Genomic DNA, 23,863 nt, shown 5'->3' on the forward strand with positions numbered 1-23,863 from the left:
CAGCCAGGCTGGCTAAGCTTTTGCCAACAGAATACGCCGTGAAGTGATGTGCACCACTGACAGGCTGCACCCTACAAAACCTCCCAGGTTGGAGGAGCTGTCCCTGTCTGCTGGAGGATCACAGATGACGGGCCCTGGAGATGGCGGCTCACAGACAGAAGTTAACCGTGGGTCCCCCGAGGGACTGGGGGGCAGGACTGCCCTGCCCACCTCTATGCCCACCCTACAACTGCTACATAATTAAGAAACACCCTTTTCAGTCTTAACTACCGAAATGTTGTGATCAGGTTGTGACCATGGCCAAGCTGAATCGAAACACTGACTACAGGTGCCACTGTGAGGCATTTCCACTCAGCCCTTCCTATTACATGGAAAATAGTTCACACATGTGCCTGTGTACCATATTTCTTACAGTAAGTATTTTTCTGTGTGTTACACATTCTTCACAATAGTTTAATGGCTGCAGTGTTCCATAAGTAGCTGATTAAAATGTAGGTCACTTTTTACTCTATTGTTGACATTTGGTTTGTTTCTAATTTTGTCTCTAACTAATGCCATTATGAACATTTTTTGTGCAGAAGCCTTATTCTACATTTTGAATTACTTTAAAAACCATCATCAGAGTTGGCATTACTCCCAGGTTATAAACACACTGCTGAACTTCTTTCACAAAGACTGAATCAAACACATTGCCATCATTAACGTGCTAATTTCATCAGACTTTGAAAGCAAAAGGATTTTACAAATATGTAAGAGTGTACATTTAGGTCAAGTGGATTTTTAAAAATTTCCCAATCTTTTATTTTGCATTTCTTTGATCACCATTGAAGTTGAACACATTTACGTGTTTGCTAATTAGCTGTACCTTCTCTTAAAAATTTTATGTCCTGCCATAAACTGGAGTCTACATTTTCTGTAGATTTACACAATCTAGCACTAATAGATATTATCAAGAATCAATAATCCAAAAATTCAGAAAGCAATTTATTAAAAGTCAGAACAAATATTAAGGCACAAAATACATCATTTTTTCAAACGAAAATCTTTGAAATAGCTTTGTCCTACATTCAAAGCAACTTCTTCCTTATACAATAATTTAACTTTTTTAAATAGAAAAATATAACTACTTAAGTCCCTAAAGTTTCTTCCCAAATACATTTTCCTATTTCTTAAGAAGTTTCTTAGTGCGTAGTTGAGCTCCAGTATTATAATGTACACTTTCTTGGAAGTCCTGTTTGCCGTTTACACAGCTGCTATGTTTAGAACTCTACTTGTCAGTATGAGACTGGTGTTCTGTGCTGCTGACTGCACGCTGTTGGCCGTACAAAGACACAAGCGCCAACACCAGGGACTTGTAAAAAGCATAAGATCTCAACATTAAACCAGTCATGTGTAGCTTAGTGCAACAGACTCAAACCCCTTTTTTAAAAAGGATATAAAAAATCAACGGTATACGTACATTTTTATACTTTCAGCCTTGACATTCTAGTAGTGCAAACATAATGTACCATATTACAGGGGTAAAGCTGGTCTGCCCTACAGATAGGAAAGATTAAAACAATTATTTTCTTTACAGAAAAAGTATGGAAACATCATCTCTCAGCCTTAAAAAATCATATTCATCTATTTTTTCTAATTTTTGAAATAAACTTAATTATCCTTTAAAGTAGATACTAATACTAATCTAACCCAAATAGTGAAAATTCCCTTTTAAGCAAATTTCACACATCATGTAAATCTAACATGAACTGCAAAATGCTTTTCTAAGCCTTCTGCCTAGAACACATAAAACTGGACTATTATTCTCAGATCTCTTCATTAATATACTGGAAGACCCATCTGGATGGTATCCTAAGAATAAACTAATCTGACCTTGATGAGCAATTTCTGGAACCTTCATGCAGAAGCAGGATGACAGCTTCACAGTGGCCCTGGGTGCTACTTGGCCCTGTGTCCTTTCTATGAACAACAAGCAGTCCTAGGGCGCCCCCTCCTGTTCATAGGAGGAGGACCAGAAGACCCTGCCCAAGAATCCTTGCTTCGGGTTCCTGGACATCAGCAGAGGGCACAGTAATCACTCATGGACAGTGACGGACACAGTGCAGGCCCTTTGAAAATAGCATTTCTGACAGGCCATCAGGAGGAAACTCTACCTGCTTTGGATGATGAGGGAAGCCTGCACTTCAGTCTACAGCTAAGCCACCTAGGTTCCAGCATTAATTTTTCCGGCTGCAGGAAGCAGTGTTTTTATAAACACTACTGAGATTACTAGGTCAGAGGCAGTTTGCTGCCTCACACTGACCATCAGCCCCCACTCTCACCCCACTAGCTGGCAGCTCCTACAGGCCAGACGCCCAGGATTCTACATTCAAAATTCAGCTATAGGAGTTGGGGTGAATCTGCCTTGAAATCCAGGCAGTGGTATTAGATAAAAATTGAGGAATGAGAGGGCAGTGGTCACCTCCTGATCTGAAACAACTTGGGCTGGGGGTGAAATACACCAAAACCAGAGAGGACATGAATGGTGGGACATGCACAGGGTGGGAGCCCTGGACAGTGGGATACTGGGAAAGGACTGGAACCTACACCAGGAACTCGGACACTCTTCTAGGAAGGACACCCAAAGTGACAGCATCTTGACCAGCATGTCCTGTTCAGTACAACACCTACTGAAGGTCACTACTTTAAGTCACTACTGAAAATAAATTGGAAAGTATCTTTCAAGAGACTATTGGAAATAAATCTTTTTTTTTACTAGCCCTTGTTAAATAGGTAAATGAGAAACACATTCCAAAGAAAAAATTTTGAAAAAAATCTTTTGTGGCTTCATAATGAAATTAAAAAACAGAAAAGTTATATTAAGAGCTTATAGTGGGGAGGACTTCAATGCTTCTCAATCATAATTCCCTGGAGTCAGTCCTGATTTACAAGGTTAGATCTCCTTCCAAGAAAGACACACACGATCCCGACTTTCACTCCTGCTCTAAATGCCGGCCAGCCCTGCATCTCTGGTCACTAAAGCAGCAGGCAGCACATTTCCATCACACTACTTTCAATGGCCTTTCACGTTTAGAATGTTCTGCATTAAAAATAATTAAAACAAAAAATTTCAAATCACACATTGCAATGTAACAAAATAATGTATAAACCATGGTTAAAGGTTAAGAAATTAGTCGCAAGATTAACAGTGATGTACTGTACAGTTTAAATATATGTGATATCGTGAAATCAAGTATGCCAAGGTTACAAACGAGATAAGGTCCTAGCTTCCTCCAGGGTAACCCGGGAGGAAGAGCTCTGGCGAGCTGCGCGGCCAGGTGTCCACTGCCTGCCCCAGGCAGGTTCAACAGCAGCACATGCACATACAGCCTGAGTGAGGGGACAGTGGCAGAGCAAATCTTTGGAAGTGACCCTCAAGACCTCTCTCTCCATGTACTTGTGTCCACTGAGCTCAAAGAGAGAAGGTGTCCATGACTTGTGTGCACCGTGGTAATGAAAACCAGGTCTTTGTGCAAGTGTGCGCACTCTTACACGACAGCCATGTAAATGTCCTATGTTCCAATGTAAACCAAATGTCACTTATTATCAAACTGCTTCAGTACAAAAGTAAAGGAAATTCTTACTGCACCCAGCTAACTATAAACCGAGGAGATGGAGGCAGTGTTTGACCATGCTTCGTCTACCTCTAAAATCATGGAAAGAACAGTGGGAGTGTTTATGTTAAAAACAAACAAACAAACAAAACAGTTTAAACCTGGAAGTGCCATATTTTCCAAGGAAAAGGTACAACCCAATCTACATATCTGCCACCCATTCACTCAGGTCATTTGAGCATATACTGATCATAATACTTTTCTCACATTATTTCTAAGTCCAGGCAATTTAAAGGACAGGAACTGACATTCAAGAGCTGCTTAAAAAGGGTGTAGAACCCATCCACCACTTGAATTCTTAATTTTAATACACAGATTTCAAGATAATGCAGTCAGAACTTGTCGCATGACTTCTTTGAGTCCTGGGGAGTCCTTCACTGGTAACTAGGTCTCATGCATATGGTTCCAATCACATTATCTTTTCTGAAGAGAACATTTTTTCTGCCATTTCAGATCTGGTCATGATTTCCTAAAAACAAACAAATAAAGATACTCATCAAAGTGTAGATGCTTCTTCCAGAACCTAACAAAATTCTCTAATCTTTCAATAGTCATGATTTTTGTGGGGACCTGAGTATATTCCACAGTATGCAAAGAAGTATTAGATACAGAAAATAAAACCATATAACCCATATTTCCTAGTGTATACAAGGGTGGGGACCCCCAAAACCCTGGAATTATCTTCTGGAGGGCAGGCCCCCTATAATACAGGCTCCCCCACTAGGTGAGTGTTCTAAAGCCTGCGTTCGGCCTCAGTGAATTGTTTTTGAAGACTGTCAGTGTTTTTGCCCATTTCATGATGGGTGACTTTGAGCACCTGCCCACATCGCACTGAGTGGTCAGCAGTTTTTGACCAAAAACGGCATGACCCTTGTGCCCCATCCTCCCTATTCACCCAATCTTGCCACAAGTAGCCTTTCCCCCCTCAAATGAAAAAAGTCCTGAAAGGGAAATGTTTTGCTGACATGGAAGAGGTGAAATAAGAAATGGTGGAAGCAGTAAGAGGCATCAAAATTGACGAGTTCAAAAACTGTTTCAAGCAGTGGAAAAATGTTTTGATGGATGTACTGCATCAAATGGAGAGCACTTTGAAGGTGACTGAAGTTCAAACATGTAATAAACACACAATTTTTAATAAATAAATGTCAGGTTTTTTGGGGTCCACCCTCCCATATAGTCAATTAATTACCTGCTGAGAAGTGCAGGAAACATTAACCTCCCATTAGCTAGAGCACATCTTGAGCTCAGACTTACCAGGGAGTGGCAGGGACAGGAGTTTATCTGGAGATTTGCTTCACTTTACCAACTAATGAACTTTTAAATTATAAATGAGTGATTTATCATATGAATGCTATAAAGGCCCTTTTAAGAACAGTTTCACGGCAACGGCAGTTACAAATCCTGAGGCCCAGCTGCTCTTCACCCAGGCACAGGTGCGCTGCAGCCTCTCAGAACTCCCCACCCCAAGACAATCGGTCAGCAGGCTGACGCCAGAACCACTGCCCTTGCCTCCCAGGAACACACCGCGGCTCCCTCCTTGCAAGTCCCTGCTCAGCACCACTGACTGCCCTTGACTCTCTTCACGGAAGCTGACGTTCCCGCAGCCTTCCTCGCAGCAATTCTTACACTTCAGACTCCCGCCTGTCTCGGGCCACTTTTCAATGTCCAGGTGATCCCTAACTAATTCCCTCCCCAAAGCCTTCTTACATCTGCATCCTCTATTCAAATGTCCTTAGTAAATGAAAATCAGTCAGAAATCCTAACACCCCAGCAAAATATCAGCAAGTATGAGATTATTTAGACCAAGCAGCCATCTTCTAAACTCTACCCATATATGAGATACTCAAAATTTCATAAAATAGTTCTCCCCTCTTTTAATGGGTTGGCCAGAAAGTTTGATTTTTTCTGTAAGATGGCTCTAGTAGCACTTAGTTGTCTTTAACTTCTTTCAAAACAATTTTGTTTATATTGTATTGTGACAGCTGTCATATCAGCCTACATTTGAAAAAAATTTATCAAATTGATGAATTTTTGTGTAGCCATTTTAATACTGAAGATGGAAGAAAACATACAACATTTTAGGCATGCTATACTTTATTATTTCAAGAAAGGTAAAAATGCAACTGAAATGCTTAAAAAGATCTGTGCAGTCACGGAGAAGGTGCTGTGCTGATGGAACGTGTGAAAAGTGGTCTGTGCAGTGCTGTGCTGGGGAGTTCTCCCTGGGCGATGCTCCACCGTCAGGGAGACTGGTGGAAGCCGACAGCGATCAAATGGGGAATTGAGACGATCAATGCTGTCACACCTGGGAGACAGCCGACATACTCAAAATGCCAAATCAATAAAGTCCTTGTGAAAATGAAAAACGTGTCTTTTATCTTACAGAAGAAACCACATGGACCTCCTGGCCAGCCCAGTCATTTATCTTGCTCCCGTTTTACATGAAGATACAGTTCCTTTAAGCTTTACCCACAAATCAACAGTGTCTTTTGGCCTGCTCAATCTGCAGCTGTTTTAGAAAGTAACTTTCAGAATTTCTTTCTGAAATGCACTTCTACTTTGTGAAAAATAATAGCCCCAAGAAGTTAGTGAAAATATATTTTACCTCATCTGAATCTACTAACACTGGAAGAGCTCTGAAAAAGAAAGAAAAAAATGTCGATGGTTACTGAAAGGCTGGTGTATCTTTGGAAGCTGAGTGGGACACACCTGGATCCCCACCACCCACCTCCCAGCCGGTCGCAGCCAAGGAGCGGGCCAGGCTCCCCAGCCGCCATGGAGAACTTTTACTGCTGTTGTTTCTAAGAGCCCCAAAGGGGTGAACTGGCACATTCATACAGTGAAATGCTATACAGCCCCCTAGAAGGTATGACTCCTTCAGGAACAAAAGTTTAAAAACTGATACGAGTCATCTACAGGTACATATTCAGGACAGCAGCACCTTTGAGAAAGCGAGGTCATGGCTTGGGAGGAAAACAAGGTGGTTCTTAGGACAGGCAATGTTCTACTTTCTGATCTGGGTGCCGGTTACATGAGTGTGCTCGCATTAAAAATTTACTGAGCTATACACTCATTTAGAATGTGTACACTTTTACGAATGCGTGCTATACCCCCACAAACTTCAGTAAAAAACTAACTGAAATGTGAAAGTAATCGTAACTTCAAAATGGAAACTACAGAGGCGGAGAGAAAGCGAGACCAGCAGCGCTGGAAGAGGCTGTGCTGGGGGGACATCCGCGCCCGAGCAGCGCCAGCCAACGACCCCACACACGCAGCCCCGACCACTTGTTCGCCAGCCCTGCCGGTTTCTACCTCGACTGCACAGCCAGTGTCTGAGTGGCACTGTGCTGTCCAATTTTTGAAAACCCACGTGCATCTGAGAGAACTCGGCAATGAATTAGGTGGACTTCAGTCATCACTTCACTATGTATGTATGTATCAAATCATCGTGATGTACACCTGATATGTACCTAAGCCTTATTAAAATATACACATGCTTAAAAAAGAGGGACGAGCAAACATTATAAAAGATGGGAAAATATTTATGGAATCAGGTGTTTGTTTAATTCCATGTCTTTATCGTTATTGACTGGGTATAAGCTAACAGTACACTGGAGAGAGAAAAAACTACCTAACAGAAGCTTTGCTTGGGAAAGATAATATGATAAAAAGACAAGTGTAGCCTTGATGTGTGAGAAAGCTTTGAGGGAGCACCTGAAGGGCACGTCTGTGCCAGGCCACAACCTGAAAGTCCCATCCACACTTAAGCCCAAGGATGGATGCTACCTGCAGCACAGTCCCTAGTGATGGAGGAACAGAGAGACTGGGAGACAAACTGACGTGCAAAACTGACGTAATGAAAGGAGCTTGTCTGGAACAACATCGCTAAGGAAAATCCAGGGGGAGACAGCTTCTGGGGAAACAGGAACCAGAACCCGAGAGTCTGAGCACAGTCATTGGGCACCTAGCTCCTTGTTTACAAATAAATACTAGCTGCCTCAAAAGTGGGTCTGCTAGGTAAGTAACTACCTAAAACTTATTCAGATGTATTCGGAGCTGCGAAGAGGAAGGCAGATGATGCTAAGCTGAACTTTAAGGCTGGTCAGAGATAAGGAAAAGCCATAATGAACATGACCGCATGTGAGTAGCTCATGATACAGCAGATCACATGGTCATTCATCATCGGTTTAAACTTCCTATGAATTACAAAACTTTTGTTTTATTTTTACAGATGTATAAAAAAGGTTTCCCTGTGTATGAAGTCTAACTTCCATACATGCTATGTGAAGTGTACACTTATTTTGAGGAGCATTGCGCTAAATTTCTTGTGTTAGTTTTCAGAAGTGAACGACACAGATTTCTAAGAATCTAAAACACTGGAAACTAATTTGGATTATACAGCTCTACTCATTTCACATAAACTGTTCATGAGAACATATGAGATCTCTAAGTCTTTTATAGTCCGAAGGAATTTTTGTAATCAAGCACATATTTCTATTTACAGGAAGAAGAATAAAGTGATGACTTCCCAAAACATGAAGAAAATTGCCAGGAGCCCTACTGCTTTCCAGGAAGTGGGGATTCTGCTGGGATAACTTCCTTCTGAAGTACTTAGGAACGAGTTGCCAAATCTGGAAGACAACAGTTGTCACCTAATCTGAATCTCTCCACACACCTTTGCTCAAAAAAACCTGAAATCCCTAAAGACTGCAAATAAAGCCACACACAATCTGTGGTCTTCAGCATTTCCAGCAGAGCACCACAAACTGGAAATTACATGTAGGCAGAGAAGTAAATGCCACTTTTAACAGATTCCCTGCTGTCACCACAAGCTCATGAGCACACAGTGGGAAAAGAGAAGTTTGAGGGATTGTGTGAAGAGTAGAGGGGAGGGAGGACAGCCAAACAAAAACAAAACCAACCTCAGCAAAAAAACCCAACACTAAGCACCAAAGCACTGAGGAAAGGCGGGTGACCTACTACAGGGACGGGGCTTACAGTGAGCAGAATCAAACGGAGTGGCTTGGACAGGCATCCAGACTTCTGGTCAAGATGGAGGTGTGGGTAAACACGGCTCACCTTCTTGCACAACCATCAAAATTACAAATAAACTACAGAACTGCCACCACTCAGAACCATCAGAAATCGAGCTGAATGGAAGTCTCACAACCATAGAAAGAAACCACATCCATCTGGACTTGTAGGAGATGCACAGACATGGAATGGGTAGGTGCTACACCCACATGTGGTGAATAAAAACTCAGGAGGGGATAGCTCTGGAGTGAGAGAGCTCAGCTCAACACCAAGCCTCCCAGCCCAGGGTTCCAGTGCCAGATGGATACGTCCTGAGCAGGGTTTGAGTAGGTGAAAGGAGCTACTGAAGTTCCAAGCACAGCCTTTTAAAGGGCCCGCACATGGACTTACTCAGACTACGCCCTATAGCTCCATACTGGGGTAGCAGCTTGAAAGGCACCAGTGGCATGTAGAGAGAAACTGAAGTGTCTGGCATTAAGGTGAGAACTGGGAGACAGCTTTCTCCCAGAAAGAAAGGCAGGCAGAGACCACTGTTCCTTTTATGAGCCTTCCCTGCACAAACCTTGAGGGCTGGCAGGCAGAGGCCATATCTGAGAATTCATCAACCTGGCTCACATGGTTTTCTCTGCCCTGGGGAATACCTGAAACTCTGACCCACCCAACTTGTGACCCAGGCAAGCTGTTAACAGTGGCTTTTCCACACGAACGGCTGGTCTCCACTCAACTTCACATCTTTCTAAATGCACTCAAGCAACAACCAGCCTCAGTAAGTGCTCAATCCCTGTACCTCTGGCTAAGTGGCCTCAAGCCCAGCACTAGCAGCAGCCAGCTATGGATCAGTTTGGCATTGCCTGAGCTCCTCCAAGCTCATTACAAATAGCAGCCATCTGCAGGTTGCTTTGTAGCTCGTGATGAGGGGCTCTAGGCAGAACACAGGCTGTGGCTGACCCTGGCCTGGACCACTCGAGGAACCCCAGAGCCTGTGGGCCCAGTGGATAGTTGGAGACCACATGGGAGCACCAGAACCCTGCCCCTGCACAGCTGATCTTCCATGGAGGTCAGAGGTTGGTGGTCAGTGGTCATAGCCAGTCCTTGCAGCTGAATGACCTGAGGAAATCCTACCCATTGACCTGCCAACAGCAAGCCAGACTCAGTTACAAGAGGAGGGTGTACTCAGACCACATGAAGGGCACACTTTGAGTTCCCAGCTTGGTTGATAGGGGAGGCTGTGCCACTGGACCCTACAGGATACCTACTGCATTAGGCCATGCTACCAAGACTACGGAGTCACAGCAGCTCTACCTAATACATAGAAACAAACACAGGGATGCTGTCCCTGTGAAGAGACAATGAAGAGACAAAGAAACACAGCCCAAGTGAAAGAACAGATCAAAACTCCAGAAAAAGTACTAAACAAAATGTAAATGAGCAAATTATCAGATGTACAATTCAAAACACTGGATATAAGGATGCTCAAGGAACTTAGTGAGGTCCTCAACAGCATAAAAACAGATATAGTCAGAAACTAAGGATACACTAATTGAAATAAAGAACAATTTACAGAGAATCAGAAGTAGAATGGATGAAGCTGAGAACCAAAGCAACAATATGGAACATAAGGAAACAAAAAATAACCAATCAGAACAAAAAGAAAAATAATAAAAAAACCAAGGATAGTATAAGCAACCTCTGGGACAACTTTAAGAGTTCCAACATTTGCCTCATAGGGGTGCCAGAAGGAGAAGAGAAAGAGCAACAAATTGGAAATCTATTTGAAAACATAATGAAAGAAAACTTCCCTCATTTGTTGAATGAAATAGATATGCAAATCCAGGGAGAAGAGAGAGTCCCAAATAAGGTGGATGCAAACAAGCCCAAACCGAGATACATCATAATTAAAATGCCAAAGGTTAAAGATAAAGAGAATCTTAAAAGCCGCAAGAGAAAAGCAGTTAGTGACCTAGAGGGGAGTTCCTATCAGACTATCAGGTGATTTCTCAAGAGTCGTTGCAGGCTAGAAGGATTGGCAAGAAATATTCCATGTCATGAAAAGGAGGGATCTTTAGGCAAGACTGTTCTACACAGCAAATCTATCATTTAGAATCAAAGAGTAGATAAGGAACTTCCCAGACAAGAAAAAAGTAAAAGAGTTAATCATCACCAAACCATTATTATATGAAATGTTAAAAGGGGCTTATTTAAGAAAAAGAAGATAAACTATGAACAATAAAATGGCAATAAACAACATACCTATTAACAACTGAATCTAATAAACTAAATAAACAAGAACAGAGAATCATGGATGCGGAGACTGTTTTGATAGTTGCCAGATGGGAGGGTGTTGGGGGGAATGGGTGAAGAGGTGAGGGGATTAAGAAGTACATATTGGGCCCTAGCTGGTGTGGCTCAGTGGATTGAGTGCTGGCCTGTGAATCAAAGGGTCACTGGTTTGATTCTCAGTCTAGGGAACATGCCTAGGTTGCAGACCACGTCCCAGTTAGGGGGCATGCCTGAGGCAACCAGGCACTGATGTTTCTTTCCCTCTCCCCTGCCCTCTCTAAAATAAATACATAAAATATTTAAAAAATAAAAAAAGAAGTACAAATTGGTAGTCAAAGAATAGCCAGAGGGATATAAAGTACAGTACAGGAAATGTAGTAGTCAAAGAACTTATATGCATGACCCATGGACATGAACAATGGTGTGGGGAATGCCTGAGGAAGTGTGGTATGCTGGGTGGATGGGGGGAGGGGGAAAATTGGTACAACTGTACAATTTAAAAGAGAAAAAACAAATATAGTGGCTTGAATAGTCATGGTTTTCAGGGGAAAGTCAAACACACAGAGGAGTGGTATTCGTCAGAGACATGACAGCACAGTGAATAAAAAGAAGGAAGAAAGCAAAATTAAAGACTCTGCAAAAATAAAAGAAAAATAAGACAACACCAACCTCCCTTCTCTCCAAACCTCCCATCTCAACCACATTACCCATAAATGAAACTATAATTTATGTAACTTGATGAAAGAAAGCACTCAAACTAGGTAGTCTCACCACAAAGTACCTAGAAATAGGAAAAACAGAGAAAATCAATTCCATATAATGGTGGAGAAGAAAAAAACAAAAAGAAAAATCAAGACATTTTTCAGTGGAAGAGAGCTATAGCTATAATACAACTCTCTAAATTAAATAAAACATTTGGTGATATTAAAAACAATAATAAATTTATTTTTTAAAATTTTAAAAATATTTTATTTATTTATTTTTTTAGAGAGAGAAAGAGGGAGGGAGAAGGAGAAAGAGAGAAGAATGTGTGGTCTCCTCTCATATGGCCCCCACTAGGGACCTGGCCCGCAACCCAGGCATGTGCCCTAGACTGGGAATCGAATCGGCGACCCTTTGGTTCGCAGCCCACACTCAATCCACTGAGCTACACCAGCCAGGGCAATAAATTTAGTTTAGAAAAAACAATGAATAAATTTAAATTTCTACAGTAAGAAGTTTAAAAACCAAGAACAAAAATGGATAAAAATAAAAGAGGAAGGAAATAAAAGAATTACTCAAATGCCCAGAAATAATTAAAGGAAAAGACAAAATCATCCATATAATGAAAAAATAGCAAGGTTGCTATAGAAGAATAAATATAAATAAAAATTTAATATGTGGTAAGGAGACAACTAAGAGAATGAAAATGATGAAAAGGAAGAAGTAAAAATGATCATAGAGAAACTGGTGAAAATGGAAGATAGGAGGTAAAGGTGAAAAGAAAAGATCGGATGATTCCTCCCACACAAAGATGTACATAAACACAGACAAAATTATTAAAAACAAGTAGTTGAAGGCACTGCAAAATAACCAAGGGGAGTGGGTATACTGGGTATACTGATCCAAGTAGCTCAACCAATTCCAAGGAGAATATGCAAAAAGAAAACCACATCTAAGCACATTACAAAGACACTGCAGAAAGCCAAATACTATAAAAAAATCTGAAGAGCAGTAAACTAAATGACACATTACACACAAGAGAACAAAAATATAATACAACTGACTTCTCTACAAAAACTATAGAAAGAGAAGGTATTGGTAGGACATGCTACTCAAGTGTTCAAACAAAAGTCAACCAAGAATTTTGTATCCAGCAAAACTATCCTTCAAGAAAGGAGGGTAAAGAGCCCTGGCTGGTGTGGCTCAGTGGATTGAGTGCCAACCTGAGAACAAAAGGGTTGCCAGTTTAATTCCCAGTCAGCGGACATGTCTGGGTTGCAGGCCAAGTCCCTGGTGGGTAGCATGCAAGAGGCAACTACACATTGATGTTTCTCTCCCTCTCTCTCTCTCCCTTCCCCTGTCTCTAAAAATAAGTAAATAAAATCTTTAAAAAAATTACTTTATAAACAAAGGAGGGCAAATAAATACATTTACATATAAATAAAAGTGAGAAAATTTGTTTCTAGCAGAGATATATTGTAAAAAATAATAAAGACCTATAGGAGATGGTGATAATTCAAGACATACAAGAAGGAAAGTGCTAATAAATGCATGGCTAAATATAAAAGAATATATATACACCTATTTTCCTTTTCTATCAAAAAATATAATAGTGTATCGTTAGTATAATATATATGGTGTCCCCACTTTGCATAAATCTGATGTGTGTGAATTTAAATTACTATAATTTAGTTAAGTAACACTGGTTCCTTAACAGGACAGTTCAAATTTCAGTTACTAAAAAGCACAAGATACCATAACTACTGAAAGAGCTACAGCCAAAAAGGTGAGCAATAACAGGTGTTGATATGGATGTGGAGAAATGAAAAGCCTCATACGTTACTATAGGAATGAAAATGGTTCAGCTGCTGGGAAAACAGCCTGGCACCTCTCCAAAATATTAAACATACACTCACCATATGATCTAACAATTCCGTTTCTAGGTATATACCCAAGAGAAATAAAAATATATGTCCACACAATGCCAAGAATCACCATATTCACAGTGATGAAAACCAAAGATAAGGGAGAAAATCCTGAAGGCAGCCAAAAAACTAAACGAAACAAAAATTCCACAAATAGAACCCAGGTAACATATGGAGGAACAAAGAAGAACTAAACCAGACTTCTTTCTGAAATTATGAAAGCTGGAGGACATCAAGTAACAATCTTTGAAGTGTTAAGAGAAAAAACTAAGAATTCTATCTATACCCAGCAAAAATACCTTTCAAAAAAGCTAAAACAAAGACTTTTTCAGACAATAAAACCTGACAGATCATTGCCAGGATACCTGCACTGCCATGAAGGGTATTCTTCAGGCAATCAGAGTGCCATACTAACAGGAACTGTCTGAACAGGAAGCAAATGGGAACAGGAAAAGGAAGGAACAGTATGTGAAAACATCACATCTGTCTATCCTGACTACTTCCACTGTGGAACTGGCTCTGGAATGCTAGGGTTAGACAGAACACTGATCAAGAAGACCCTGAATAGTTCAAAGTTCCCAGAGGGGCTTCATTTGCACTCTATTTTTCCTGTGCTCACGTTTTTCTTCCAAAAGCTTCCCCGCCATACATGACAGTGTGGTTATGTGTTAAAGAAAAGTATTCTACATGTGTTTGAAATTTTCCAAAATAAAAAGTCAAAACAAAATAAAATGATTCAACCCTATAAACAAAGATCAGAAAAGGCTGGAATTGGTAATAGAGTACAAGTATTAAAAAATAGTTATTGTACAGTGGAAAAGAGAGAAGACAGACAATCCAATTAAAAAATGGGCAAAGGACCTGAATAGATATTCTCCAAAGAGGACATACAGATGGTCAATAGACATATGGAAAGATGCTCAATGTCACTAATCATCAGAGAGATGCAAATTAAAACTACGGTAAGATACCACCTCACAACTGTCAGAATGGCTGTCATCAATAAATCAACAAACAACAAGTGCTGGCAAGGATGTGGAGAAAAGGGAACCCTTGTGCACTACTAGTGGGAATGCAGACTGATGCAGTCACTGTGAAAGGCAGTATGGAGTTATCTCAAAAAAATTAAAGCTGAAACTGCCTTATGACCCAGTGACTCCATTTCTGGGAATTTATCCAAAGAAACCCAAAACATTAATTCGAAAGAATATGTGAATTCCTGAGTGCACTGCAGCATTATTTACACTAGCCAAGATCTGGAAAGCAAGTGTCCATCAGGAGATGAATGGATAAAACAATATGGGACATTTACACGATAGAATACTACTTGGCCATGAAAAAAGAAAATTTTACCCTTTGTGACAGCGTGGATGCACCTGGAGAACATTATGCTAAGTGAAATAAACCAGTCAGAGAAAGACAAACACTGTATGATTTCACTCATCTGCATTATGTAACGAACAAGCTGAACTAACAAGCAAAATAAAGACACACTCACAGATAGAAAGCAGGATGACATTTCACGGGTAGAGAGGTTATAGGGTGGAAGGACTGAGGAAAAAAGAAAAAGGACTCATGGACATGGACAACATTGTGCTGGCTGTGAGGGGGAGAGAGGAAGGTGGATGTGGAAGAAGGTATAATGGGCATAAATGGTAATGGAAAAAACAAAATAAAAAACTAAATAATTTTTAAGAAGAAAAGGGGGAGAGAAAGACAGATCAAGGTAAGGGTGTGTTTTCTTTGCAATTCAACATGCACTAACTCGGTCATTTACTAACGAAAGGGGCTATAAAACTGTGGAGGTGTGAGGGCTGAAAAGCATGTGACAAAGTATGAACTTATCCCTTCACATTTGAGCCTAAATTTAGATTCAAACTCCAATAGGATATTTACACGTCTGTGAATGAAGAGGGAATATTTTCTTCCACCCACTTCAAGTCTTCATCCTGTGGAAATATTTACATATTAATAAATATTTACACATTAATATTTATATATTATATAGATATTTACATGTTGCTTAATATTACTTGAAAATGGAATTTTTAATAGAATATATATAAAATTTAAGTATTTAAAATCAAATGCATGTCATTCTTTTAATTTCTATGTATCCTACAAAATTGTCACTCATGCCACAAAGAAATTATGCCAGTATTTTCTTAAAGAGGCAAACAAACAAGAAATTTGAATTTTTAATTTTTGTATTCTTGGTTTTAGTGAGATGCAGTTGGTTTTGTCCTAAAGAAAAAACAAAAACAAAACAAAACATAAAAATACAAAGAGTAGACCTATACAACAGAAAAATGCAAGAATATTGATTTGCATTGATTTTTTGCTCTCTGCATTCAGTCTGATACTCACATAAATTTCTGAATTATTAAAGACAGACAATTAAATATGTACATTACTCACAAAGTTATCAGAAGTAGCAGGTTTGGCTGTTCCATTGGAAACAGATTTTGAGGTTCTTAATTTTATTCCTTCAGCTACAATAAGAAATATTATAGAGATAAATATATTAAAATTATAAAATATTTTCCTTCACGGCCTCATATTTAATAACTCCACAAGGAGTAATATTATATATGTTTTTAAAAGAAGTGTTAATAGTATTTCTATTTGGTTCTCCTTCCTTCTCCTTGTTCTGGTCCTTCTCTCTTTTTTAAAAGTTTCCATGTCTCCTGAAATTTACCTTGTCTTCACCAATCTATCCCTGTAGAGTCTTTAATACATTTGTAATGCTTATTTTAAAGTTCCTTCCTTCTAAGTGTAATGTCTGTGCCACCTCCAGCTCTCTGCTGACTGGATGTTCCGCTAACTACGGGTCACAGTCTCCGGTTCCATCCCTGTCTGTTACTTTGCCACTGCGCGCTGGGCACTGACAGTGGTGCCACACAGGCTCTGGGTTCTCTCACCTTCCTCTGGGAAGTGTCGTGTTCTGTCCTGGCAGTCATTCAAATAACTGATTAGAGTATTAAGGTAAAATTAGTAAAATGATAAAATGCTTTGTAGGAATTAATAGGAAGATGAAATTAGCACCTAAAACATAGTAAGAAATGCTTTGGGTATGACCAGGAAATTACAGATGTGCCTAATTTTAAAGAGCAAGAAGAGGTGACTGAAAGGAACTGAGTAATCACCAAGAAGATGAATATATACCAAACTATGCTTGTGAAAAGCGGTGTGCTTACCTCAATACTCGGAGCAAACCAGTAATGAAAAGCTCAAACTACATTAATCATCTTGAAAATTTCATTACTAACTTCTCTTCTTATGAGTATCTAGCATACAGATAATAGTTTAAAAATATACATATTGTAAGAAAAAAGTATCTGACCTTGAGCATCACAGGTAAAGGTACAATAATTCTTTGTTATAATATACACATGGTCATTCAATAAGAAACACATCACTCACTTAAATTTTCCGACGTTACCGTAAATTCTTCAACTTCATCATCAGAATCATCTATTAAGGGCATGAAGGCATACCTATGTCATAAACAAGAAGTTGTTTTACTAGTGTGTTTAAGGTTGTTCAACCATCAGTTTATGGCTACAAGGGTCATTGCACACAAGCAAATCTAAAACTTTGAGTTTTTTCATAAATTAATTATGAAATTAAAAATTTAATTATTTTACGCTCAAATAGAAAGGTTATTGTGAAGAACGGTGAACCTAAGCACCCGCAGCCCTGCTGGTGAGAGCAGAAACGAGAGGGATCAGTCTGGAGAGCAGTTCTGCAACATGTCCTGTTCAGGGAGGGGCCGGCCTGCCTGCCTGCTGTGCTCCTCTCCACCTCAGGTCTGCCTCCCTCCCCACACCTTTTAACTCATGCCCTAACAAAAGGGAAACTGCTAATCTGGTGAGTGAAAATAAAGCACATGATTGAGCCACACTTACTAGGTCCAACAAGCAGTCAGAAAGCATTGCTGATAGTAATAGCAGGAAACCCCCCCCCCCCCCCGCACTTGAAACAAAGTGTCTAGTATTCAGGAACTGCTTAATAAATTATGCTACATTCATAACATGGAATGCCACATAGCCATTAAGCCCTGGCCAGGTGGTTCAGTTGGTAGAAGCACTGTCCCACACACCAAAAAGGCTGTGGGTTCGATCCCTAGTCTGGGTGTGTACAGGAGGCAACCAATTGATGTTTCTCTCTCATATCTATGTTTCTTTATCTCTCCCCTTCGACCTTTCCTCTCTCTCTCTGAAGTCAATAAACATATCCTCAGGTGAGATTTAAAGAAAAAAAGAAAAAAGTAATGTGGAAGATCTACATGGGATGATGTGGGTACATTCCAAAAAGGTGCAGAGTAGTGTATACATGTATGTGGGCATGTACTACTGTTATTATTGTATGACTGGTACATACTTGTACATTTTCCCCTCATAGTGCTTTTCTTGGGGAAGAGGAATGAGGTGAAGGAAGGTGGGGCTCCCCATCACATGTGGTCTAAAGCACAAGCTTCTGAACTTAGCATTCAAACTCTTCTTGATTATGGTTCCACCTTCCTTTGCAGTTTTACCTCTTTCCAGTGTAAGCATCATTAACCACACTGCATGCCTTGATGATCCCCAAAGCACACCTCGTTTCCCTACTACTCCAGAAGTGTACTTACACTCTTCCCCAGCCCTGTCTCTTACTGCCCTTCCCCTTTCCTTAAGGTGAAACATAAATGCTGCCTTTTGGAGTCTACCTTACCCCACCTCTGTGCGCCCCCTGGACTCACTTCACACATTTCTGATTTCACGGTCTTGCATCTGTTCTGTGTGCCTTCCTGCTGGACTACATACTCCCAACAAGCACGGACTACTTCCCCACAGTCTCTATAAACGTGGTGTTAAGTGTAGCAGGTGATCAACAAATGCTTGCCAAACTTGACTTTTCCTATGTTAGGTACCTTTGATTATTTGCTGACGGTCTCCACAAAAACATTATTACAATAAGGATAAGTGAAAAAAGGAAGCTCCAAAATGCACCATCAACCCAACTTTCCATCCAGTCCTACAAGGACAATTCAAACATGAAAAGTTAACTTTCTGATAAATATAAATACACAGATTTCTAATTCAAATAGTGTACAATCACAAGCACTAGTGAAATTTTTCCAATCAGTTAAGTCTGTATACATTTTTAAATGAAACATAAAAACTAAGAAATGTTATCTTTCTAAAATCAACATCAATTCGTGCTTCAGCTTCATAGCCAATCAGATGAATAAAATCCTAACATAAATTATATAGTATAGTATCATGAAAAGAGTAAGAGCTTAAAGGTACTTCAGAGATCATTTAATGTGTTTTCTATATGGGAACAGACATGGGGCAGGTTAACAGCAGAATTAGAATCAGGCTGAGAATGGGTACATAGTCCCCTCTCAGCTGCGCTTCTGCTTTCTATGGTTTTCATTACCTGTGGTCAATTGCAGTCCGAAAAAAATAAAGTCCAGAAATAAACAATTCAAAAGAAACTTTAAGAGAAGACCATGTTCACATTACATATAATTGTCCTATTTTATTACTAGTTATTGTTGTTAATCTCTTACTGTGCCTGATTTATAAATTAAACTTTATCATAGGTGTATATGTAGAGAAGAAAACATAGTGTATACAGAGGGTTTGGTACTATCCAGTTTCAGGCGTCCACTGGGGGGTCTTGGGATGTGTCCCCCACGGATAAAGAGGGCCTGCTGTATTTTTGACATTAGTCTCTCTGATGCAAAAATATCAATGCAGTATTTTTCCCAGTAGGTTGTTCTGCTTTTAGTGAGACAAGAAATTTTATCATATATGCTTGAAACGTTTCTAAAGGGCTGTTTAACATTATAAACATTCCCTTCCATAAACATTTCGGGTTAACAGAAAGATCTAGAAAACAAAAATAAAAATCCAAAAGATATCCTTAGAACTCCAAGAGAAAAATACTGAGGTGAGGGAAGGAGAAAAAAGGAATTCTAAAACGTCAGTCTCTTATCTCATTAACTCATCCCTAGGATAGCAGAGGTCCAGGACCCTCAGAGAATCATCTTTCAACATCTACTTTGGAAGGTGAGAAAAGAGCATAACTGGAAAAGCAGATTTAGGAGAAACTTTGCAGATTCATAGAAGGGGCAACTACAGTTTTTATAATTCTACATAAAATAATTCAAGGTAAGCAGAAAATCTCCTCTAGAAGTACTTTAATTTACAAAGACAAACTAAATTCTTAAAAATGACACAAAACAAAATAGTATAATTAAAAACAAAAACCATTTAAATAGATTATACTTACTGATCGACATTTTGCAAATCTAAATGTTTTAGTTGTCCACACCATAAACACTACAGAAGCTGAAACACACCAAAAAAAGTCACATATGAAGGAAAAGTCATCCTGAAATAATTTACAATAATAAGAAAAGTTCGATACTTACCCAGAACAGCAAAGATCAGAGTATTTGTAAAGTGCCTATACAAAGAAAATTTCACCATGTTCTTCCTTAGCCTCAGAGTCTTCATAGTCTGTGCTAAACTTATAAAAATGTGAAAAGGTTAAGGAAAAACATTTTAAATAGTAATAAACAGTTAAAATCAAAATCAAAATAAGAATCTTCTACATTTCCAAAACTGGTATCACTAAATATAGTTCCACTAACTTAACAGTAATAAAAACACAGAAAATGTCACCTGAGCCAATACTATATAATCATGATACTGATTTATTGTAATTTTGCTTTACTGTCTACTGCTGTCTGACCAGATAAACCCAGAGGAAAACACATGCAAGAAGCCCCACGACGCGCTCTTCCAGGTGGAGCCCCCAGACCACAGGACAGAACCACGCGACCTGCCTGCCCCTTGGGCGAGGCGCTCTGATTTCCCACAGGGCTTGGGCTTTTCTGTCTCTTTCTTTTGTTTTCTTCTCGTCTATTCTATCTTTTCATGCCCATAATTAAGAAATCGGAACACCTATCAATTTCCTTTTTATCAATTAAAATTGAAATATGTCAAATAAAACAAATCTGAACTTAGAAAAGGAGAGACTTCATTCAAGAGATGATTGCAAAAGGGGGAATGTTCGAACTGTAAGATCTTTAGAAGTGAAGTCCCAACCATCACACAGGAAAGGGCTTTTACAGGGAGAGGAAACAGGACTAGAAAGCTTAGGTGCGAGGAAGTGGGTGGCGTGAAGGACAACCAGTCAGGGAATGACTTTCCTGAGATCTGCAGACTCTCGCAGGGCCTTTCCAGAGGGCTTGGGTAAAGGAGAGCTCAGGAACCTGGGGGAAGGAGACAGCTCAGTTTGGTCCAGATTGGTCATTGGGTACATAGGTCTGAGCCTGGCCTTGTCACAGGTAAACCAGGGGCCTTGGGGAGTCTCACTAAGTCCTACAGAAGAAGGAGGTTCTTTGTAGTACGTTTTTTCCCAGAAGGCAAAAGGGTAGGGTCTTTCCTCACCACAGTGGTTCTCCAGGAGCACAGGCTCCGGTGAAGTTTGCTACTGTCAGGTACGAAGAAGTCAGAAGGGACTTCTTCACAGGCTCCTCTGCAGCAAGCCTGGGCCGGAGCCAGAGCTCCGTCTGTCAGTGGAGTTGCTCCTGGTGCACAGCACCAAGCTTTGATCATGAACCACACACGGAAATTACAGAGCAGAGCAAAAGAATGCAAGGGGAAAATTTCCCGTTTATGCCTCCTATTTGAAATTCCACATACTAATAAAAAACTTCTCAGTACCTAAAACTACCAAAACTGCTTTTCAACTTTTCTGAATGAGCAAAATGCTGCAAAAGATCAATGTCTAAGATAACACAATCCAACCAATTATGGCTACTGTCAGAATTTACAAAAATGCAAATGTGCTATATATTCCTTAAACATTACCAAGACAAATACTTTTTAGAAATTCTTGATGAAAACCAATTTTCTATGTTAAAAATCTGGTGCCACTTTAAAATTCAGAAGTGCCCTGACTGGTGTGGCTCAGTGGATTGAGTGCCAGCTTGCAAACTGAAAGGTCGCCAGTTTGATTCCCAGTCAGGGCATGTGCCTGGCTTGTGGGCCAGGTCCCCGGGCCCATAAGAAGCAACCAGTCGACGTTTCTTTCCCTCTCTCCCTCCCTTCCCCATTCTCTAAAAAAAGTAAAATCTAAAAAAAAATATTAAAAAGTAAATAAAATTCAAAAGTGTTTTTAAAAGCCAAGGAATAAAAAGAGCAAAAGCAAATTCAGAGCTGCCTAAGCCTGCACTTACCAAGACATTGCTAATGCACGGAAAGCTTAAACCATCTCTCACATTAGAGGGAAGTAGTTAGGAAAGCAGATGGCCCATCATCCTGAGTGAGCGTCCACAGGCCCCTGCTGCCGTACGAAAGGATATCCACCAGCATAAGCCAGAGTCAAGAAGAGACAGAGGGAGGCTGGCCAGAAGCACAAGATCAGAGTCATTTGCCTGCAGCAAAACAGCGAAAAAAATAAAGCAAGCAAAAAAAAAAAAAAAAAAGGAAGGGGGTTCATGAGAAAGGCTGTGCTTTGAACTTTTTAGGCTATTTCTGTTATCACTTTAGAAGTAGATTTGTACAGGATTAGCCTCAGTTAAGCTCACCAAAAGCAAAGGAAGCAAGGGTCCTTATGAGAGCACTCACTTCTCTAAGGAGTCCTGCTTCTCTGCTTATCATTTGTGTCATTAGGAAACCCACTCTCTTGTACAGACAGAGAAAGCAATTTTCAGTGCAGTAATGAAAATTACCAAACAGCAATCTAAAAGCAAGCACCAGGAATTCAGTTTTAAGCAGAAATGGATACTAAATTTTCTTCTCTCACCATGAAACACTAATGAAAATAATTTTAATTTCTGGATTTCTTTGTGACTTTTATCCCAAACATCTTTATTAAAAATATTAATAATTAGCCCTGGTTGGTGTAGCTCAATGGGTTGAGCACGGGCCTCTCAACCAGAGGGTCACCGGTTTGATTCCCCTGTCAGGGCACATGCCTGGGTTGTGGGCAGGGTCCCCAGTTGGGGGCATGTGAGAGACAACCACACATTGATGTTTCTCTCCCTCTCTTTCTCCTTCCCTTCCCCTCTCTCTAGAAATAAATAAATAAATAAAATCTTTAAAAATATATTAATAATCAATTCCATTTCTGGGATTATACCCTAAGAATCCTGAAACACCAATTCAAAAGAACCTATGCACCCCAATGTTCATAGCAACATTATTTATAATAGCCAAGAGCTGGAAATAGCCTAAGTCCCCATCAGTAAATGAGTGGATCAAAAAACTATGGTATATTTATACAATGGCATACTATGCAGCAGAAAGAAAGGAGCTCCAGATGAAACTGGAGAGCATTACGCTAAGTGAAATAAGCCAGGCAAGAAAAGACAAAGAGCATATGATCTCACCATTAAGTGGAACCTAATCAACAAAATAAACAAGCGAGCAAAACAGAACTAGAGACATGGAAATAAAGAATAGAGGGGAGGAGAGAGGGGAGTAACAGGGGAAAGGTAAGGGTTGTCAGGAACACGTATAAAGGACCCATGGACAAAGATAATGGGGGAGGGGAGAGGGCTGAAGACGGGAAGTAGGGGTGAGTAAGGCAGGGGAGAGTAATGGGGTGGAAATAGGGACAACTATAATTGAACAATAAAAATATTTTAAAATATATTAATAATCAGCCCTGACAGATGTGGCTCAGTTGGCTGGGCATCATCTCCCAAGGTGAAATGTTGCAGGTTCAATTCCCACTCAGGGCACATGCCTGGGCTGTGGGTTCAGTTCCACTGGGGCACGTGTGGGAAGCAACTGATTGATGTTTCTCTCCCTCTTTTTCTCCCTCCCTTCCCCACTCTCTAAAACTAAGTAAGTACAATCTTTAAAAATGTTAAGAATTGATATTGTTCCTTACTAATCTTTCACCTTGTTTTCCTTAACTTCCCACCCCAACCTGGCTCCTTCTGTGTTGGAACAGACCGAAGCCAATGCTGTCCATAAAGGAGAGAAATTACCCTCATTCGAATCCAGATGTAGTCAGAGCATCCGAGCTGCAGTTCTGCCCCCCTCCCAGGGCCGGGGAGCATCCCCTGCCATGGCGCACCTCTCAGAACAGGACCTGCGGCCCTTGGCCGGAACGTGGTTCATGTGTAGAACCAGGAATGGACTTCACCTTTTTAACAATCAAACGTCTTCAAATGTGTTTTAATGAAGAGAATATGAAAATTACTAGGGTATTATGTTTATAGCACTCTCTGAGAAGATCAGATTATCTAATTTTATT

General features: G+C 40.1%; 1 protein-coding gene across 2 annotated transcripts in view; it reads right to left on the reverse strand.

Moving 5' to 3' along the window:
- Positions 1–971: 971 nt before the first annotated feature.
- TMEM87B (transmembrane protein 87B) overlaps positions 972–23,863 on the reverse strand; it is a 51,625-nt gene continuing 28,733 nt past the window's right edge. The window contains exons 11-19 of one of the 2 annotated variants that reach the window (XM_028516334.2): positions 21,960–22,031; positions 20,019–20,127; positions 19,877–19,935; positions 18,507–18,610; positions 17,018–17,091; positions 16,013–16,086; positions 15,491–15,543; positions 6,259–6,289; positions 972–4,122 (exon numbers count right to left, since the gene is read on the reverse strand). In XM_028516334.2, the coding sequence (XP_028372135.1) occupies positions 4,063–4,122; positions 6,259–6,289; positions 15,491–15,543; positions 16,013–16,086; positions 17,018–17,091; positions 18,507–18,610; positions 19,877–19,935; positions 20,019–20,127; positions 21,960–22,031 (636 nt within the window). In that variant the 3' untranslated portion in view covers positions 972–4,062. The remainder of the gene's footprint in view (positions 4,123–6,258; positions 6,290–15,490; positions 15,544–16,012; positions 16,087–17,017; positions 17,092–18,506; positions 18,611–19,876; positions 19,936–20,018; positions 20,128–21,959; positions 22,032–23,863) is intronic. The other variant, XM_028516333.2, reaches the window with a different exon arrangement.

Source organism: Phyllostomus discolor, chromosome 6, assembly GCF_004126475.2.
Source record: "Phyllostomus discolor isolate MPI-MPIP mPhyDis1 chromosome 6, mPhyDis1.pri.v3, whole genome shotgun sequence".
In the NCBI taxonomy this organism is placed as follows: domain Eukaryota; kingdom Metazoa; phylum Chordata; class Mammalia; order Chiroptera; family Phyllostomidae; genus Phyllostomus; species Phyllostomus discolor.